The sequence below is a fragment of the Syngnathus scovelli genome, chromosome 12 (assembly GCF_024217435.2).
Source record: "Syngnathus scovelli strain Florida chromosome 12, RoL_Ssco_1.2, whole genome shotgun sequence".
Lineage (NCBI taxonomy): Eukaryota > Metazoa > Chordata > Actinopteri > Syngnathiformes > Syngnathidae > Syngnathus > Syngnathus scovelli.
Genome location: NC_090858.1, coordinates 6,192,476 through 6,210,950, shown reverse-complemented (window position 1 = coordinate 6,210,950; position 18,475 = coordinate 6,192,476). Strand labels below are relative to the sequence as shown.

General features: G+C 42.0%; 1 protein-coding gene across 2 annotated transcripts; it reads right to left on the bottom strand.

The window, feature by feature from the left end:
• Positions 1-3,164: 3,164 nt before the first annotated feature.
• Positions 3,165-17,810, bottom strand: si:ch73-105b23.6 (fibrillin-2). Of its 2 annotated transcripts, none has more exons than XM_049735786.2 (25): positions 17,424-17,810; positions 16,399-16,454; positions 14,229-16,310; positions 13,875-13,997; positions 11,746-13,737; positions 11,538-11,671; positions 10,880-11,050; positions 10,636-10,815; positions 9,419-10,010; positions 8,953-9,102; positions 8,433-8,650; positions 8,267-8,342; positions 7,894-8,184; positions 7,581-7,817; positions 7,187-7,339; positions 6,354-6,532; positions 5,999-6,191; positions 5,807-5,926; positions 5,615-5,734; positions 5,422-5,442; positions 5,275-5,336; positions 5,008-5,200; positions 4,631-4,759; positions 4,374-4,506; positions 3,165-3,481 (listed from the first exon to the last, which is right to left on the bottom strand). In XM_049735786.2, the coding sequence occupies exons 1-25, from the start codon at positions 17,426-17,428 to the stop codon at positions 3,340-3,342; spliced, it is 7,752 nt and encodes a 2,583-aa protein (XP_049591743.1). In that variant the 5' UTR covers positions 17,429-17,810; the 3' UTR covers positions 3,165-3,339. The 2 variants fall into 2 exon arrangements, with proteins under 2 accessions (XP_049591743.1, XP_049591742.1); XM_049735785.2 differs by having other exon boundaries at positions 4,374-4,509; positions 17,424-17,809.
• Between the last annotated feature and the right edge of the window lie 665 nt (positions 17,811-18,475).

Here is an 18,475-nt window from a genome sequence, read left to right as displayed (position 1 = left end):
ACATCCTGTCTGTTAGTACTTCATCCTAAGCAGGCTAGCTTGTGTTAGGAAAACTCCTTAACTCCTTTGCATCTATTTATTTAGACCTTAATGTCTCGCCCCACATGCTTCATCTCCTTGTTGTTACAATTTGCTAATATCACTTTACAGTACATTAATTTCATAAACATGGGTGTAGTCTAAAACTTCTATCCCAGCTTGGGAAATTATGCATGCGTAATGAGATTCATGTATTGAATTTGTTAGCCATGGGTCATTTATATGTATATCTCTCTGAGCATATTTGCTGCATGCACTGCTCTCTATGGCACATTTTCAGAACTAATTATGCCGTTAGTGCGAAGGGAGTATCTGATAGCATGGCAGCTGATGCTTGACTGCACTTCTGTTTCCCAGTGGCCACCTGTCTCGGGCCTGCTCCATTGAGAGAGAATGAGGAGGAGGTTGAGAGAAGGTAGATGCAAGGAGAACCAGTTTATACCTGCAACAACACTCTCTTTACAGTTATTAATTGCCAAAAGGTGATGACACAAAGGCCTACTACCTTTGTCACCTGAACCAGATAAGTTGGAACATGCACGAATGAACGGCCGATAGTACTATGGACCATGACCATACATACATGTCGCCTGGCGGTGACATTGACAGTGTCTTGCAGCAATAGGGTTCAAAGGCTCCAGTTCAACTCTTGTTTTGATACAATGGCTTACTATTGATCGCATCAATGATTTAACTTAGCTCTGTTCGTTTATGCCCATTGGCTCACCCTTGACCAAACTGTACAATCAGCTGTTTTCTTCAACGAGTCATGAGGGAGGGCAAAGGTGATTGAAGGTTAATTCGGAAAGCCCATTTTGAAACCCAGGAGACATGACTTATTGCTGCTCAATAAAACGTAAAACCAATCTCAGTGACGTAAGCAAAGCACCACTTTTTGGTGGAGAGTAAAATGTTTCATATCCAAAATGTTTTTAAGCACAAACACCTTTCATTATCACCTCTGTTAATATGTAACTTATGCATAACCATAAATCTCCTTATCTGTCATAGCCTAACCCAGAGCATTGTAATGAAGTAGGTGCTTTCATTTCCTTCCAAGAGGGTTCAAAGAGGCAAAGCTGAAGTCACACCTCCATCTTCATCCTATGATGTATATCCTTTTTATATATAGCATTTGAAGACCATCCGTCCATCCATCCATTTTCTGAACCGTTTCATCCCCACGGGGGTCGCAGGCGTCATGGGAGGCAAATGACAAATATGGGGCAATGTTGACCTGTGTAACAGAGAGACGCCATTACAAATGAATGAGGCTGTGTAATGCACCTGCTGGTTCAATGTCAATAGAGTGGATCGCCTTTCATGAGAGAACATTTCAAGTGTTTACACATCAGTCAATGAAAAGATCATTACATCAAATGTTTGAGCGATGTTTGTTTTTTCTCATCTCTCTATGTTTGAATGGATATGCAATCTGACTGCTTGTTTGTGAATGTTTCAATGCATGTGTACTGAGGGTAAAACAAGATAGAATGGGTGTGATCATTTGTGGATGAATTTTTTATGATGCATGGGCAATTCAGATGGATCCGAACCGTCTCGCCACACTAACTGGCTAAAAGTACGGTTCAGTTAGTGGACAACGTGAATGAGCTCCGAGCAAAGCATTTGGAGCAAGCATGGGTGCTTTTTACAGTGCTGCAATAACAGTATGAGGCGTTGAAAGTCTTGCTGCGACCAATCCCACCAAGCACGTTGGCCTACCTGCTACTGAGGAATGACTTGTTTTCCAAAATTACATCACCAGGCAGGAATGATTAATGACCTCAAATCGGATAAGAGGATTTGGTGGTGCCTGCCTGTTTCAATCGTGTTGTGATGAAATGGATATAATAGTAACAAGTGTGTCCTCACTTTTCTATCCTTATTACACGTATTTGAGGGGATCAGTAGAAAGTCCCAGAAGAGTTCTCTTAACAATCCTGACAAATTCAAAGGATTTAAGAAGAATAAAAAAATTCTATAAAAGACCATGGAGAATTTTGGGAAAAAAATCAAGCCTGTCTCTCTGCTCTCAAAAGCTGTGGGCACTGAATTTTCTCCAACCACGCCCCACTCAAAAATCTCATTTCAAACAATGAGGCACTCTTAAGTGGCTGCAGCACTGAACTTTTCGAAGGGGAATATGCTGTTTTAGGATGTAAACAGTTAGCTAGCAAATCACATGTTGACCAAGCTACGGCCATTGAAAACAACTCTCTGAAACATCATGAATGTAACATCGAATGCCAGTGGCAGATTCTTACATTCTCTGCTGCAGTCTCAGTAAAGAGCTGCTGTTCATGAAATTGCTACTTGTGCCTTGGAGAAGTGTGCCACTTCAAAATCTCTCTTGCAATGATGATTTCACCCTCACTGGCTATTTTTCCTGGTGTCCTTGTCTATCACGTGGATCTGGAATTCTCCCTTTGCTGAATACTTAACATGGTCTATGCTCACATCTCACCCTCAGAAATGGAAATTAAAAAAAAGATCCTGAGGGCAAATGGGGTAGTTGTGTACTTTAGTATGTAACCACCAATAAGGAAGTGAGAAGTGTGTCAAGGAGCACTGCGTCCTTGGGCCTTGCTCAAGTACAGGTAAGGTCTTTGCTGCAGGAGTGGGACACGCACAGGCTTATCACCCCCACGTCTCCTTAGGGTGAGATCATTCTACTACGAGATGAAGTCTGCAAAGCAGGTGTCATGTCGCCTGCGTGTCTGTGGGTGTGCTGCATTTCTCCTTAGACAGCACTCATAAACAAACCCTCGCTTGGAAGACTCCGCAGTGACATCTGGTGACTAGAGCTGAAATTGCTTTGAACATACAACAATGGAAAACATTTCAAGTTTAGCTTCTAAATAAAAGTGTTTGTGATTTATTAATTTTTTTGCATGGTGATGCAATAGATAAAATCTTTTCTGTATAAAGACTTTGATGCCAGGAATTTGGCAGATGCTAATGAGGCCATCACCGAGATTGTCTTTCTCTCCTGCTATTTTTTTGTATATTTATATAATACCTTGTATATATTTTTTGTAAACTATTGTTTGCAGGAGCAAACACAAAAATATTGTCAAACTGGCCATGACTCATTTGAAAAAAATAAAAGGACAAATACAGCCTTTAAAAGTCGCTCAGGTTTATTTGTTGTTCACAATATAAATAAGTCATTCTTCTTCAGTATAAAACAACTGCTTGAAAAGTGCTTCTGGTATGTTTTGCATGTCTATGTGCAATATGTATTTTTGGTAGGTCTCAAAAGTGTAACAAAAACACGCTGTGTAAATTCAGCATGTGCTATCTGATGCGTTGCCGTGGTGTGATGTTGTCTATGATCCGGGGACTGCAGTGGGTCATGTAGTGCAGAGTAGGGTCCGAGTAGTTGAAGGACAGAGGATTGTTTGCTTCCTGTATGTTGTCTGCTAACAAGTGAGGCAGACTGCAAGGAAAAAAAAAAAATCATATAGCAGCTATAACTTTCTCAGAGTACAATAATCTTGTCATTTATGGGCAACAGGCTAACATCTCCAACTTGTACAATGTGAGTCATTACCTTCTAAAAACTACTAATACCGATAACTAGCGTTATTAGACCTCAATTATGGCCAAGAGGGACATCTCGGTGTAATTTGGATGTCTTTCCGTGTTCAATGTGAAATAAAATTTACATATGGCAGGCAATAACCTCAAGCACTTTATGGCAATGTTTGAATAGAAGGCCTATTCAGTAACTCATCAATATTAAAGCACAATCCACCTTAGATAATTAAAGAATGAAAATAAAATGACATTCTAAGCTAAAGCTGATTTATTTTTGGTTTTATTTGCAAATGAGATGGGGGGGGGGTTGGCAGTTGTCCTCATAGTGCAAACATGTAAAGATGATTTCATGCAAACGCACTACATATCATGACTCACTCTAATCCAGCATTGTAATCCCACAATACTAGTGCCATCCTCCTACATTATATCCATAGGGTCTAGTTTACAGATAAAGCAGGCCAGTCATGGTGGGGATTATGTGCCTCTAACACCTGGCCCAGATTCCATACATCTGTACAGACATGCGAGGGCCAAGGTTGTACTATGACGCATTATACTCAAATCTGCCAATAAAAAGTATTTCAGCATGGATTTAAATCCAACGTACAGAATTATTCATATACACTATATGTGAAATTGCAACACCTCATCTGTTATTATTACATGCTTAAATGTTTACTTGAACCAATACTCTATTTATTTAGGTCAGGGGTCACCAATCATTACACAGCAGACAACTTGTAGAGCCCTTCAATGTCATTTGCAGGTATAGTCAAGAGTTGACTTACTCTCCAGTCACCGTCTTTTTGCGGCAACAGCAGAAACAGGCCAGTGCAGCCAGAAGAAGCAGCATGGGGATGCCGATGCCAAGAACCAGGCCCAATATAAGATCCAGGTTGTCTGTGTTGATGTTTTCTCTATCTGCTAAATTTAAAATACAAATATTCTTCAACAAAGAGACAACAACGCAGCATTTGGTCTCAAATGAAATGAAATCTCATTCATTTCAGAGACATTCTCGTTTAAAAAGTGCCCCGATACTCACTTAATACACAGGATTGTGTTTTATCCACGTCAGTTGTGCCATTGCACACACACCTGTAGCCCCCATAAGTGTTGATACAGAGGGCAGGGGGCACACAAGCCGCCTCCTTGGCCTGACATTCATCCAGATCTGTGGGGAGGAACATATTGGAAAGCCTCAACAATAAATTTTCTTCTCTAGCATGACAATACAAATTTAATTTAGAGATATTTGGTCAGCATTAGATATATTATGGTCCAGTTGATCTTACAGAAAAATAATATAGTATGTCTGCAATGTTTACAAAGTGAATGTTGATATTTTGTTAGCTTGAGCTTGTCTTCAAATTTATAAAACATGGGACATTTTAAATATGGCAAAAAGTGGTGTGTGTTTACCATCAACATCTATGCTTCTGATGTCATAGTGGCTGCTGACTCTGGCCAGGTAATCTCTGATGTACCAGTGAGGTGTGTCACTGGACACGTTGATACGATACTCAACCGGACGTGGACTGGAATTCTGTGCTAGATTCTTCTTACTGGCATTATAGAATTTATTCTGGAAGCCTAAAGACAGAATGTTTTCCAGCTGAAAAAAAACAAAGAAAGATATTTGCACGTTAGTTAGCATCCAGTGATCATATTTTAGCCAGAGCCACTCACCTGCCTAAGTCCATCAGCTCTGTTCCTCCTCCAATCCACAGACACATTGAACACATTACCCCCTGTAAACACATCCACACCCGTGTAATGACCTTCTGACCAAATACGGACATGTTGGTATTACAATTAATCGATATAAATAATTACCTGGAGGATTGGCAGAATCGCCTGTGGAGTTAAAGATAATTCATGTATTGGTGTTATTGTTGTTACAAATAGGGCCCACAAAATGTGGCAGTATATCGGCGCGTGTGTTACAATAGACTTAAATGCATTCGATATCTTAGAAAAATTCATGGTAATATGTAGGATGACATACTGTATGAATATATCCACATACCACATCCATCAGGGTCCTTATCGTTCTGGTATCTGCAGAAGCATTCGACAGATCCCGGTTTGTTCCTACACTCAAACTTGGCATTGGGACACGTTGACATCTCAGCACACTCATCTATGTCTTTAGTACATACACAGTGAGTGGATTAGATTTAGTGAAGGCGGGATTATTTCTCTCCAAGGTATTCCATACCTGTACAATTGAATCCATCTCCGACAAAGCCGGGTTTACATGCGCAAGTGTAGTTTTGTTTCGTGCTGGAACAAGTTGCATCTTTGTGGCAGGGGAAGGTGAAAGGAGGCATGCACATGTCTAGGAAAATAGAAGAATGAGGAATCAAAATGCTTGTGAGAACTTTAGCGTAGCCGTTGATTTGGGACTAACCATGCTCAAAGCACTTGTATCCCTGCTTCCCGTTGGACACGGTATTATTCGGGCACTGTCCGCAGTCGAAGGTCCCGCTCTTTAAATCCGATTGACACTGTACTCCTCGGAAACATGGTTTACCTTTACATGGGTTTGCAATCTCCCTACAAAACTTGCCACTGAATCCTTTTGGGCATAGGCATCCTGAAACCTACGACGTGAGTGATAAAGTGCATATTAATAATTTTTTATAATCAAAATTTAAAAAAAATATATTTATATTTATTGTATTTTATTATAGAAGATGTGTCTGACTGTTTTGGAGGCAAATATACGTGATGAGTCAAGACGTTGACGTCTCTCCGAACCTTACCTGGAACTTTCCATGTAGGTGGTTTTCAATAATGTTGTCAGACACACAAGTGCCTCCATGAAAGCAGTTGCAGAGTCGCAGAATTGGCGTAAACAGGGAGCTGGACAGCTTATCTGTGACCTTAATAGTTAACTTGACAGGCGTGATGCTGAGAGGCGTCCACGTTAAGTAACCATCACCTGGATTGGAGAGAGAAAGAAAGCTGATTGGATCCCAATTCAATGTTGGAATTAATTAATCAATCAATATTATAAAATAAAAAATTTAAATAAATAATAATAAAATAATAATCCAATCATTCTTATTGGTTGTACACCGTATTTTCCGCACTATAAGGCGCACCTAAAAACCTCCAATTTTCTCAAAAGCCGACAGTGCGCCTTATAATCCGGTGCGCTTTATATATGGACCAATATGGATTCGTGGATGAGGACTAACTTATTAAAGTAAGCTTTACGTGTTTATTTTGTGTGTTGTATAATATTAACGTTTGAGCAATGTTGATTTATTGATATATTGTTATTGTTTTCACTATTTCGAATGTAACTATATTATGATTGCATTAACGTTTGAGCAAAGTTGAGTTATTTATTCTATGCGCTTTATAATCCGGTACGCCTTATATATGAACAAAGTTTTAAAATGGGCCATTCATTGAAGGTGCGCCTTATAATCCGGTGCGCTTTATAGTGCGGAAAATACGGTACATAGTACAGAACAGAAAAATTAGACAGTACCAAACTATGCCTAAATGAGCAAGGCATATAGGTCATCCTTCATCAAGGGTAAGAAATATGCCAACGTGTGTGTAGTTGTGTATTTGTGTGTCTCACCACTGCCAATGGAGGCCTGTGGGGGTCTCGGAAAGAGTATTGAATAAATAATAGGATCTCCATTTGGATCCTGGGCGATAATTCGTATGTTGACAGTAGTGTTGACCTGAGCGTGGATCAGTGTCGGTTCTGTCACTATGGGCGGTGTATTGCCTAACAGAACAGACAGACACAATCCATCAATATAGTCAAAAGTACAGGAGAAATAATATTCTCAAAACTTAATGTTAATGTGAAGAAATGTTGCATGTATTTTTCAATACCATCTAGTGGTAAACCAAGAGAATGCTACGGTGCTTCAGCGAGACCACTCTTTGCAATGCTAAATAATAAATATAATATATAAAATATACAAATAAACCAATTCTGCACACTGTTCCTTGAGACATCTTACCATATATTAGGGCTAAATTTCCATATTGTTTCTCTGCATTCAGGGTTTGAAGTCCCAGGTCAGATGTGCCGGATGCAAGACTGTCTTGGACACATTGCAGGCTGCCTTGGCAGATTCTCCTCATATTCTCCACCACGTCAGGACTGAAGCCTCTCAGCAATTCATTGAGAGAGATTGGTTCAAATGGATCCAGAGGAGAAGGAGAGAACAGCAGGCGCTCTGGTTGTGGGACTGCCCCTACAGACACAGTTTATCCGTATAAAATAGACACAAATATAATATATATTTTTTTTTTTTGTTGCAAATCACTCACAGGATAAGCCAAAAAGATGCAGCTTCTCTTCTGAGGGCGGATTACGATCTACTGAGGACAGCGGCCGGCCATCAGACATGAGGAAGTCATCTGAACGGTTAGTACTCCAGAGGCCCATGAGACCCACTGTTCGGTTGTAAAAGGTCTGTGGAACTTGCACGATGGCCGCCAACTGGTTGCGGCCTTCCACACGCCACACCAGGACATGCAGACCACCAGCGTACAAAGCTGCACAGCGATCCAATGAAACACAGCGCACGGCAAAGTCTCTTTCCCCCACGTGCACCACACCTGATAATTTATCACACGAAGAAAGCTCATCACTTATAATTTCATACACCACAACGATGTGTAAATGGTGTGTAGCTGTTACCAACAGTGACAAAAATTTCGGCGTCATCTATCAACAATTGCAGTCCTTCTCCTTTCTCCGCACACCTCCATTCAATCTGCAAGAATCAAGCCAATATAGATCAAGTCCACACTTTGTCTCCTTTATTTTGGTGTCATTTTTCCATCAGCACCACTTGCACACTGACCTTGCCAATGCCCTGGTGGAACGCGGCCATGCGTACTACCACTGGGAAGTTAATGCTCCCTTTTTGGTGTGTGTGCAGTCTCTCAGTCTGTCCTTGCAGGGTGAAGATATTCGATCCAGTGTTGGAAGATAGCCGAACTATCACAAACACTCCTAATCCCTTGAAGGAGTACTTTGTGCCATCAAAGGTGATGAAATGGAGGCTGCCATATACTAATGCTGGGTGGGGGAGGGGGGGAATACAAAAGATTTGACATGGAATTAGATAAGAGTTTTATAAGTGTTAGAAAGGTGCAAATTCAATACGAAGATATTCCAAATGAATTTCAGTGCTGCATTATTTTTTATTTTCAAGGTTCTCGATTCTTGCTGAGTGCAGGGCTGTGGGAGAATATGATTTCCAAGCCACTCCACTGGTTATGCATTAACATTTTTTATTGAAATAAAAATGTCTGCAGCTACTTTACGAGGCATTGACAGTTTTCTTTTGTGTGTATTTTTCAAGGAAGAGAGCCCCTTACCGACACCATTGGTTGCCGTGTTGCCTCGCTTGGAGCCATCCAGACTGCCCCAATTGTAGCCTTGGCAGCGGTCGATTGGCCGCTTTTTGAGGTAAAGGTGACAAAGAGGAGATCCAATGCAACACCACTGGAAAGGCAGAAGGTCTTCATCTGGAGGAAAACCAAAATTATAATAATAGAACAAATAAAAAGTCAGCTGTTCAAAATGACCTGCTCAGAAGGTGAATGGAAAAATGAATGAATGAATATGATGTCATACAGCAAGTCCTTCATCACAATTATATATTATATTAAAGACTTCAGCGCCATCTTCTACTTTTCATACATTGAAAACACTCCTTGAAATCCTTGAAATGAGGCCAATGTACAGTAGATAATATGTACGCTTACATAAAAATATTTCACAGTCAATTTCTCCCAAATCTAAAAAGAAAAACTTGCACTGAATGTGGTCATTATATATTACCGATATGTTTCTGGGTACTTTGTCTTGAGACGTAGCGCTCGTTGTAACCCGCCAGCAGAGGCCCCTGCGGATCATACACGCATCTTTTTCCAGCTCCGTATTTGTTGGCCAAAATGGAGCGGAAGAAGTGGCCCCCATCAGCACCCCATCTCTGATCCCTCAAAATCTTCAACTGTGACCCTTGCTCAGCGGTATCTTGCAGAAAGGACAAATCTTCCAGAGCCTGGGTACGGGTACAGTGACATGAAGGTAAGCCATGAGTCCAGTCAGCAGGATCAGGCTGCTTCATTGCCCATGCCTGGCACGCAAGTCCTGGCGTTGCCTCAGACTCATTAGGTCCACTTAAATCATACACAATCTGGCCTAACTTCCCCAAGGGCCCTTTGATTTGTTGCGGCCTGTATCTTCCCCCTGGGCCGAAAATGTTTTCTGGGGGAGTAGTGGACTCCTTGTGGACGCTTTTCCCAGCCATGTAGCCAATAAGAGCATCATGATGTTCTCTTTGGCCGGGACCCCATCTCATCTCCCCGTATTGCAGCAGGGCAAAGGATCGTACCCCATCCGTTGCCAGAATACACTGAAAAGTGTTTGTCTGGAATGAACAAACATGGCATAAGTTCATGAACATATATGTATTTATATTATTAATATTCACGTATTATACACTATATTTATGCACATTTGTGATATTTTATTTCGTTTTGTTCCCTGCTATGCCGTGACTTGAGTCTTGGCTCAATAAAGCCAATACAGAATGCATATCATCCGATTCCCTAAATTCCTAAAAATAATGTTTTTTTTTTTTTTTTTTTTTTTTAGAAAACAGATCCAGATATTGATTATATATGTTAATAATTTTATTTCAGGGACCATCTGTTTGAATAAAGATGTAGCTGATTTTACCATAGGTGGTCAGCATTATGAGGAGATATTTAAGGCAAATAAAAATGTCTTTTTTAGGCAGATGACGATTATTGTTTGCAACAGAAACGAAGCTGCCGTGCTTTTGTGGAGCCTGCCTCAAGGAGGCGCTTAAATTCAATCTATCAATTCCAGTAGAGCAGACACGTTAAACGTGAACAGCCAATTAACTCTGGCTTCTGATAGTAGTTTGTGTTTTGGTATGTGTATCGGTTATTTGTCTCATTTCAAGAATATCTAAAAAGTTATCTTCAGGGTTAGGAATATTTTGTCATGCAATTAATCAATCATGTTACCTCTGACTGATTGATCTTCTGGTAAGACACAGCCATTACATGGTCCCAAGTGATTTTGAGTATCCACAAAGGGGTGAAAGCAGGCTTCCCTTTCTCCCCCTCAAATTTTGAAACATCAATGGCTGTACGATTGAACACTATGTGGGAGTACACATCTGCCATATCGGACTCGTGATATTCCTAGAAAAAAAAGATACAAGATTAAAATATTCTCTTTCAAATTCCTCTCTGGATGACATCTAACCTTGTAGAACAAACGGCCATGGCCTTGTGTGAGGTCAACGTCGTCCCAGAACACGGCCAAAAGTGACACATTCATATCAGTGGGAAAGCCGGGGGCGGCTAATGGAGCTGGAAACAAATGCTGCTCATTCTCAGCAGCAGACTGAAACTGGACAAGGCCATTATCAGAGAACTAGAAAAGAAAAGAGCCACAGACTTCAATAAAAAAACTAGAATTCATTTAGAATTTTAACCTTAATATTTTTAAATCCAGTTATAGGAGTAAATGGAAAACTTTTCCAGTATCAAGAAAAAATATTTGAACCCTTTGGAATGACCTTGATTTGTGCTTCAATTGTTTGCACAATGTGACCTGAGTTTTAAGTGCCAATATTAAATGGTTTTGTCATTCTAAAGCACCTAAATACAAAGTCATAAAAAGACTACACATCAATAAAGTATTTTAAAAAAATCATAACCTGCATAAAGACTCAATTGAATGCACAAGCATACCTCTGTGTTCCCAATTAACCAGAATAAACCAGTCCTAGTCAAACTCATGTTAAATGTGGGTCAGTACATACCTCCAGTTTGTAATCATCCAGGTCATTCCAAAGGCTTCACAGACACGTAAATGTTTCCTTGCAATTCCACATCATATACTCTCCCAGAAAACTTACATAAATTCTGTCATATAATTTCCCCATGAATGGGAAACCTATTGGCGGTTTGATGTATGGAGAATTGACATCTTGTGTTTCCGTGTGTATTCTTCCATCACCAACTTCGGCTCCAAACGGGTACAGGTTGCTCTCTGTTGGTGAAATTCACAGTGTTGATCAGTGCAAAAACAAAAACTAAATGAATAATCATAAATGTATTGCCAACCATTCTGAATCATGTTGCAGAGGAAATGTTCTTCTGGACAGGAACATGTGTAAGACCCTGGCAGATTTGTACAAGAAGTTTGCCCAGGACATGTCACGGGTGACACACACTCATCAAAGTCCACACATCCTCCTTTTCCACGACCTCTGTCTTGGGTTGTATTCCAGCCCGGACTGCAGGTACATTGAAAACCTCCGACATGATTGGAGCAGGTGGCAGCAGAGTGACACTGCCCATTGGCCTGTTGGCATTCATCAAGGTCTACACATCGGTCTCCAATACTCACAAAGCCATGTCTGCATGAACATAGAAATGATCCTGGAGTGTTGTGGCAGCGAGCAACAGGTTGGCACGGATCGCTCAATGCGACACACTCGTTCACATCTTCGCACCATGAGCCATTTCCTGCAAAGCCCAGAGGGCAATGGCACGAAAAAGAACCGGGCCTGTTCCAGCACCGTGCCAAGGTATGGCAAGGTAAATCGTCGCATTCGTCGGTATCGACGCACGCGTTCCCTTCCTCGTGGTATCCCAAAGGACAAGCGCAGTCGTACCATCCGGGAATATTGGTGCAGACCTGATCGAGGCGACAGGAGGTGTTGTATTTGCATTCGTCGATATCTTCGCAACCCAGCAGAGATGGAGAGTAGCCAGGATAACACTCGCAGATGAAGGATCCCGCTGTGTTATTACAAAACGAGTGCTCGGGGCAGAGGCTCACAATTGGGCCTTGACATTCATCTATATCCCGACACTCGGTGCCGTTGAGAACAAAGCCCTCGTTGCAAGGACAACGATAAGAACCGGGGGTGTTGACACATGACGACTGAGGTGGACACACCGTTGCGTTATGAGAGTCTAAGCATTCATTTTCATCCACACATCTTGTTCCATTACTCAAAAATCCACTAATGCATTCACAGTAATAAGATCCAATTGCATTAATGCATAGCCCATGGTTGCAAATGTCCTCAATATTCGTTTCAGTGCACTCATTGACGTCCACGCATATATCGTTGACGTAGGAAAATCCAGCATGGCATATACATTGGAAGCTGCCATTAGTGTTGATACATGTGCTATATTCCAGGCAGGTGGATTTGTTCTGGCACTCATCAATATCCTCACAGTCACGATTGTTGCTTTGGTAACCTTGCCAACACTCACAGAAAAAAGATCCCACTGAATTCAGGCAGCTGGAGGAATTAGGACAGCGAATTAAGCCCAGAGAGCATTCATCTATATCCAAACATCTGGATCCGTTGCTCGAGAAGCCTAAATCGCAATGACATTTGTAGCCGCCGTTGACATTGCTGCAAGTGCTGTTATCCGGGCAGGTGAAGTTTCCCGTTGCACATTCGTCGATATCACGACAGTGTGTCCCATTGTCGAGAAAACCATCCCAACATTCACAGATGTAGGAGCCATTGGTATTGAAACAGGATGAGAAAGCAGGGCATACTGGAACTTGGAATCGGTCGCATTCATCCACATCGGAGCATTCCCGGCCGTCGCCTTGATAGCCATCTTTGCAATGACAGTAGAAGGAGCCCTGATATTGGTGGCACTCAGCGAGGGGATGGCAGATGAAGCTTGCGTTCAGGCAGGTGTCTTCATTCACACACGTGCCCTTGTCGTACACCAGACCAAAAATACACAAACAGGAGTAGGAACCAATGGTGTTGCTGCATGACATATTTGTGCTACAAGTGGTGTTCTCCTGACATTCATCTAGGTCTTCACAATCAAAGCCGTCGCCCAGGTATCCATCCCTGCACTGGCAGTCGTAGGCTCCGTATGTGTTGCGGCACAAAGCCCGGTCACTGCAGTTGTGCGGTAGGGTTGAATTCAGCTCGCATTCGTTTACATCTCGGCACCGATAACCATCACCCTCCGTGCCGACAGGGCAGTCGCAGGTGAACGAGCCGGGTGTGTTTATGCAGCTGGCAACGTTATGGCATCCTCCATTTTGGATTTGGCATTCATCAAAGTCTATAATTCATCCAAAATGGGACATTGGTAAGGAAGCAGCCCCAAATGGAGATGGAGAAATCTCTTAAGAGTGCTACTATGGATCAAAAGAGCCATATTGTGCACTGAATGTGTACGGACGGGGCGTTGACACTTACCGGAGCAGTTCTTTCCATCACCCGTGAAGCCACTGAGACAGAAGCAGGCATGACTTCCCACTGTGTTGACACACTGTGAAAAGTCACTGCACTCGTGTTGTCCTGTTTCACACTCATTTACATCTGACAGAAAAGGGGTAGGTAGAAGGAGGATGAAAAAAAAAAAAGAAATGGTTAGAAAACTCATGGGGAATAAGACGACACAAATGTATGTTATTGATGATCATGGCCAGAAGCTTTGCTGTTATTCTAGCCAACTCCATCAAGCCGATCACTTAATAAATGAATAAAAATAAATAAATAAATAAATAAATAAAATCAGACAGAAAGAACAACTAAAATATTATTCCTTACCGGTGCATTGAGGTCCACTGAGAATGTAGCCTTGCTTGCAAACGCAGGAATATGAGCCAGGGACGTTAAAGCATTCTGTGTCATTTTCAGGACAAATGTTGTCCCTTTGGCACTCGTCTATATCAAAGCAAGCCAGTCCATTGCCAATGTATCCCAGGTCACACACGCATTGGTGTCCAGCAGGTGAGTTGTGGCACAGTCCATTAATGTGGCACCCTGGGTCGCAAAGTGGAGTGGGTGGCACACAAGTGTCATTCAGGGCCACCGTACCATTCAAACATGAGCAAACATGTGCCCCGGGGGAGTTGATGCACTTTGAGAAATCTGGACAAATGGTATCCAAGAGTATACACTCGTCCACATCCTCGCAGGAGAAGCCATCACCTTTGAACCCTTGCTGGCACGAGCAGAAGAAGTCCCCAATAAAGTTGGTGCATAGTGCCCGTGGATGGCACGTATCCAACACAGAGCATTCGTCAATGTCGTCGCATTGAGCGCCATTGACTGCGAAGCCTCGGTTACAGGTGCAAGTGTGGGAGCCCATGGTGTTGAGGCACGTGGCGTTAACATGGCAAGGATTCTCCCTACACTCGTCAATATCGACACAGTCCATGCTGGCGGCGGGGCGGTAATATCCAATCTGGCAGGGGCATTCATATGAACCATTAATGTTCTTGCATTCTTCATTGACACCACATGGATTTTCCTGTGTCTCACATTCATTTACATCTTGGCAAAGAGTCTTGTTAACCAAAACAAATCCAGTCTGGCACAGGCAGGTAAAAGAGCCGAGGTTGTTCACACATTTCGCCTTATTCCTACAACCTCCATTATCCACCAGACACTCGTTGACGTCACTGCACCTGATCACACCGTCTCCAGAGTAACCCACTCGACAGGTGCAGTTAAAGAGACCGGGTAGGTTAGTGCAAAAAGCGTTGGAGTGGCACTGAGTCGAAATGGAACATTCATCCACATCCACGCATGTGAAACCGTCTCCTCTATAACCTGCTGCGCACTGGCACGTGAAGGAACCGGCGACATTAGTGCAGATAGAGTAGGGGCTGCAAAAACCTGCCGCGCATTCATCCAGGTCACGGCACTCGGAGTTATTAAAGATGAAACCTCTGCCGCAGTCGCAGAAATACGACCCATCTGTGTCGACGCAGGTAGTGGTCGAAGGGCAGATGTTTGGTGTTGCGCACTCATTGATATCCTCACACAATCTGCCATCTCCTGTAAACCCCTCCAAACAGGAGCACTCATAACTCCCAAGTCTGTTAATACATACGGAATTGGGATCGCAGTCGTTGTCCTCATTGCATTCGTTGATATCGACGCACGTCAGGCCATTGCCGGTAAAACCCGGGTCGCAGTTACATTTGTACGACCCGATCGTGTTAACGCAGTCTGCGAATAGACTACAGATGTTGCGTTCACATTCATTGATGTCCACACAGCTCCGGCCGTTACTTTCAAAGCCATTGCTGCAAGTACAGCGATAGCTACCGGGTAGATTTTTGCAGCCTTTGTGACCAAACAAGGACGAGCACACCTGCGGAGTCTCTGAACATTCGTCGATATCGAGACACAGGTAGTTCCCGTTGCCCTTATAGCCGGGATTACACGTGCACACATAAGATCCGGCTTTGTTGGTACAGGTTGCATTCCAATGGCAAATATTTGGGTTGGCGCATTCGTTTTTATCGGCGCACTCGAGGCCGTTTCCCTCGAAACCGACTTTACATCGGCATTTTCGTCCGCCCTCCACGTTGCTGCAGAGCGCGTCGGCGTGGCAGCCTCCGTTTTCTTTCTGACACTCGTCAATATCCAAGCAGTCGCTCCCGTCGCCGATGAATCCGCTGAGACAAAAGCATGTGTAGCTGCCGATGGTGTTGCTGCAGCGGGCCTTGGAATGACAACTGTGCAGGCCGCTGAGGCATTCGTCAATGTCACTGCACTGAAGACCATCGCCCTGGTAGCCCATGCCGCACACACAGGTGAAATTGTTTTGGACTTTTAGACATTCCGCTTGTGGATGGCACTTGCTGCTTGCTGCCTCACAATCTCTCAGGTCAGCAACTGATTAGACAAAAGACACACAGAGAGAAAAACAATGAAGAACCCAAATCATTTTTAGTATGAATGAGGTGACGGTGAGTCTGTTCACCTGCAGAGGAGGATTTTATCATCGCAAAGACAATGATCAGCCACAAGTCTGGGAACCTGTCAAGGCAGAGAAAAGATTCGAAAACAAATATCTGAAATCATTTCAAAATAAAGTGGACATTCCTCGTGCTGTTTTCTTACAGGTCAGGGAATTTAGTCGCAATTGCAATTTATGCAACGGACTGAGAGTTTAATTGACCTAGATAGGGACGATTGGTGTTAATATGTTCTTAGTTTCAGGTTGTGCTCTGACAAAATATCATTTACATCTTTACAACTACATGACAATTTTAGAAAATAAATCCGCTGTTTATTATGAAAGACCATCTGTGCCAAGCAGTCAATTACCAGAATGATATGAATAATAGCTCTGATTGAGTTACCATCTAGATGTCATGGTTCCCTTCAGGGCACGTCAGGCTATTGTCTGTGGTGAAGGGTAACACCGTGCTTGGGTAATACTCCCATTACATAAATGCATCAAACTTTACAGATGGATTAAACACTATGCCCTTTTTAAAATTAGCACCAAACAAAAATAAATATAACTTATAAGGAAAACTTTTTCAAAGTTACGTACTGTAGCCGACAAACATTCCCAATATTTTTTAAGGATCTTTTGAGAGATGGCTGCATTTAATACATTAAAAAATTGATTTTTGTTTTCTTACTTCATTCTTTGTATCGATTTAGCAAAGAAAATTACAGTGACCCTAAGTTTTACTCGCTCATTTATTGTTACTAAGTTCTAACTGTACCTTGCCCATCTTTCACTCATCAAATAAAGTATCCTAAATGTGGCATCATTTTGCAACCTGATATACATAGTATGGCAGAATTATTATTTTTTTCATCTGTAAGTGCTAAATCACAACACATTTGCATCATTCTGCACTAAAATACAGTCAGAAATTTAAATTGGGTGACTGAAAAGCAATGGTTGCGAGGATTCCACCTGTCCCGATATCTGTCCACCTTAAAAACAAAACAACAAAAACAGTGAAATGAAAATTGATTTCCACTCACCCCATTCCACTTCTTCTTGTGAATTCCCCTCGCTTGGCTCACACTCAACCTAGACTCTTCAAAAAGTTCACTTTCCTCTTCAAGTGGCTCCTTCCGCTTTCTCCTCCTCCTTGGATTCATCCACCCCAGGGAATCAGGACAATAATGTGCACTGCCCTGACATCTTAAACCTCTGGGAAGAGGAACACCCATTTTCCCGTGATTGTGTGTATGCTTTCGTGCAATACGTACAACAGTTCTCCCTTGGGCCTGTTTGTTTTTTTCACTTCATTCAGGCATGCCAGACATCAACACGATTTGAGAGAGCAGCAAACAAAAATATTGCATTAATACTGTAAAAAACAGTGAGGCCATGAAATCTGAACCACAATGTAATGCATTATACTGTATACTATGTCTCCTTAAAAAAATATACTATACAGTATCATAAACATTTTTATAAAGTTTCTGATGAGTGACCTAACCAATTTATAATATTAAATATTTTTTTAATGCATTAACTCTGATTTATCCATTCATTTACCAGCTGTGTACTGTTCATTCTGGGCTGTCGCCATATCACTGCAGAGGAATATGAACTAAATATTATAGATATTATTTAGTGAATGGTAACTTTCATGAAGACAATGTTGTAAGCTGCGAACAATATTTTCCAGGTAAATAATCATTGAAACTTAAAATGTGAGTCATGTGTATCAACTGAACCGTGACTCACAACAGGATCAAATGGTTTCTCAATTCTGGTTTCAGTCCTTAAACATGTTGACTCAACCTACCGGTGCAAGAAGTCTATTACGTCATCAAATCAAGACGTCACCACTGCTCACCCCCAAAAAATGGCAGTTATAGCAGATCCACCATATGAGCTGTTGTTAAATGGCAGGGAACCAAATGTACCCAAGCCACAGAAATTTGGATCAATGTGTTTTCATACGGGAACGACAAGTTGGATTCACAATGTTGTACAAAAGTACTTGTACCAAGGAAAATTATTCAAAAGTTTTGGTGAGCTCTGATAAAAACAGCCCAGCTTACTTGGTTGATGCAGAACC

Coding starts and splice junctions, on each gene's coding strand:
- si:ch73-105b23.6 (XM_049735785.2), bottom strand. Junction 10,816..10,879: donor ATGGCCGTTTGTTCTACAAG/GTTAGATGTCAT, acceptor TTTTTTTTCTAG/GAATATCACGAGTCCGATAT. Junction 8,343..8,432: donor TCCACCAGGGCATTGGCAAG/GTCAGTGTGCAA, acceptor TGATTCTTGCAG/ATTGAATGGAGGTGTGCGGA.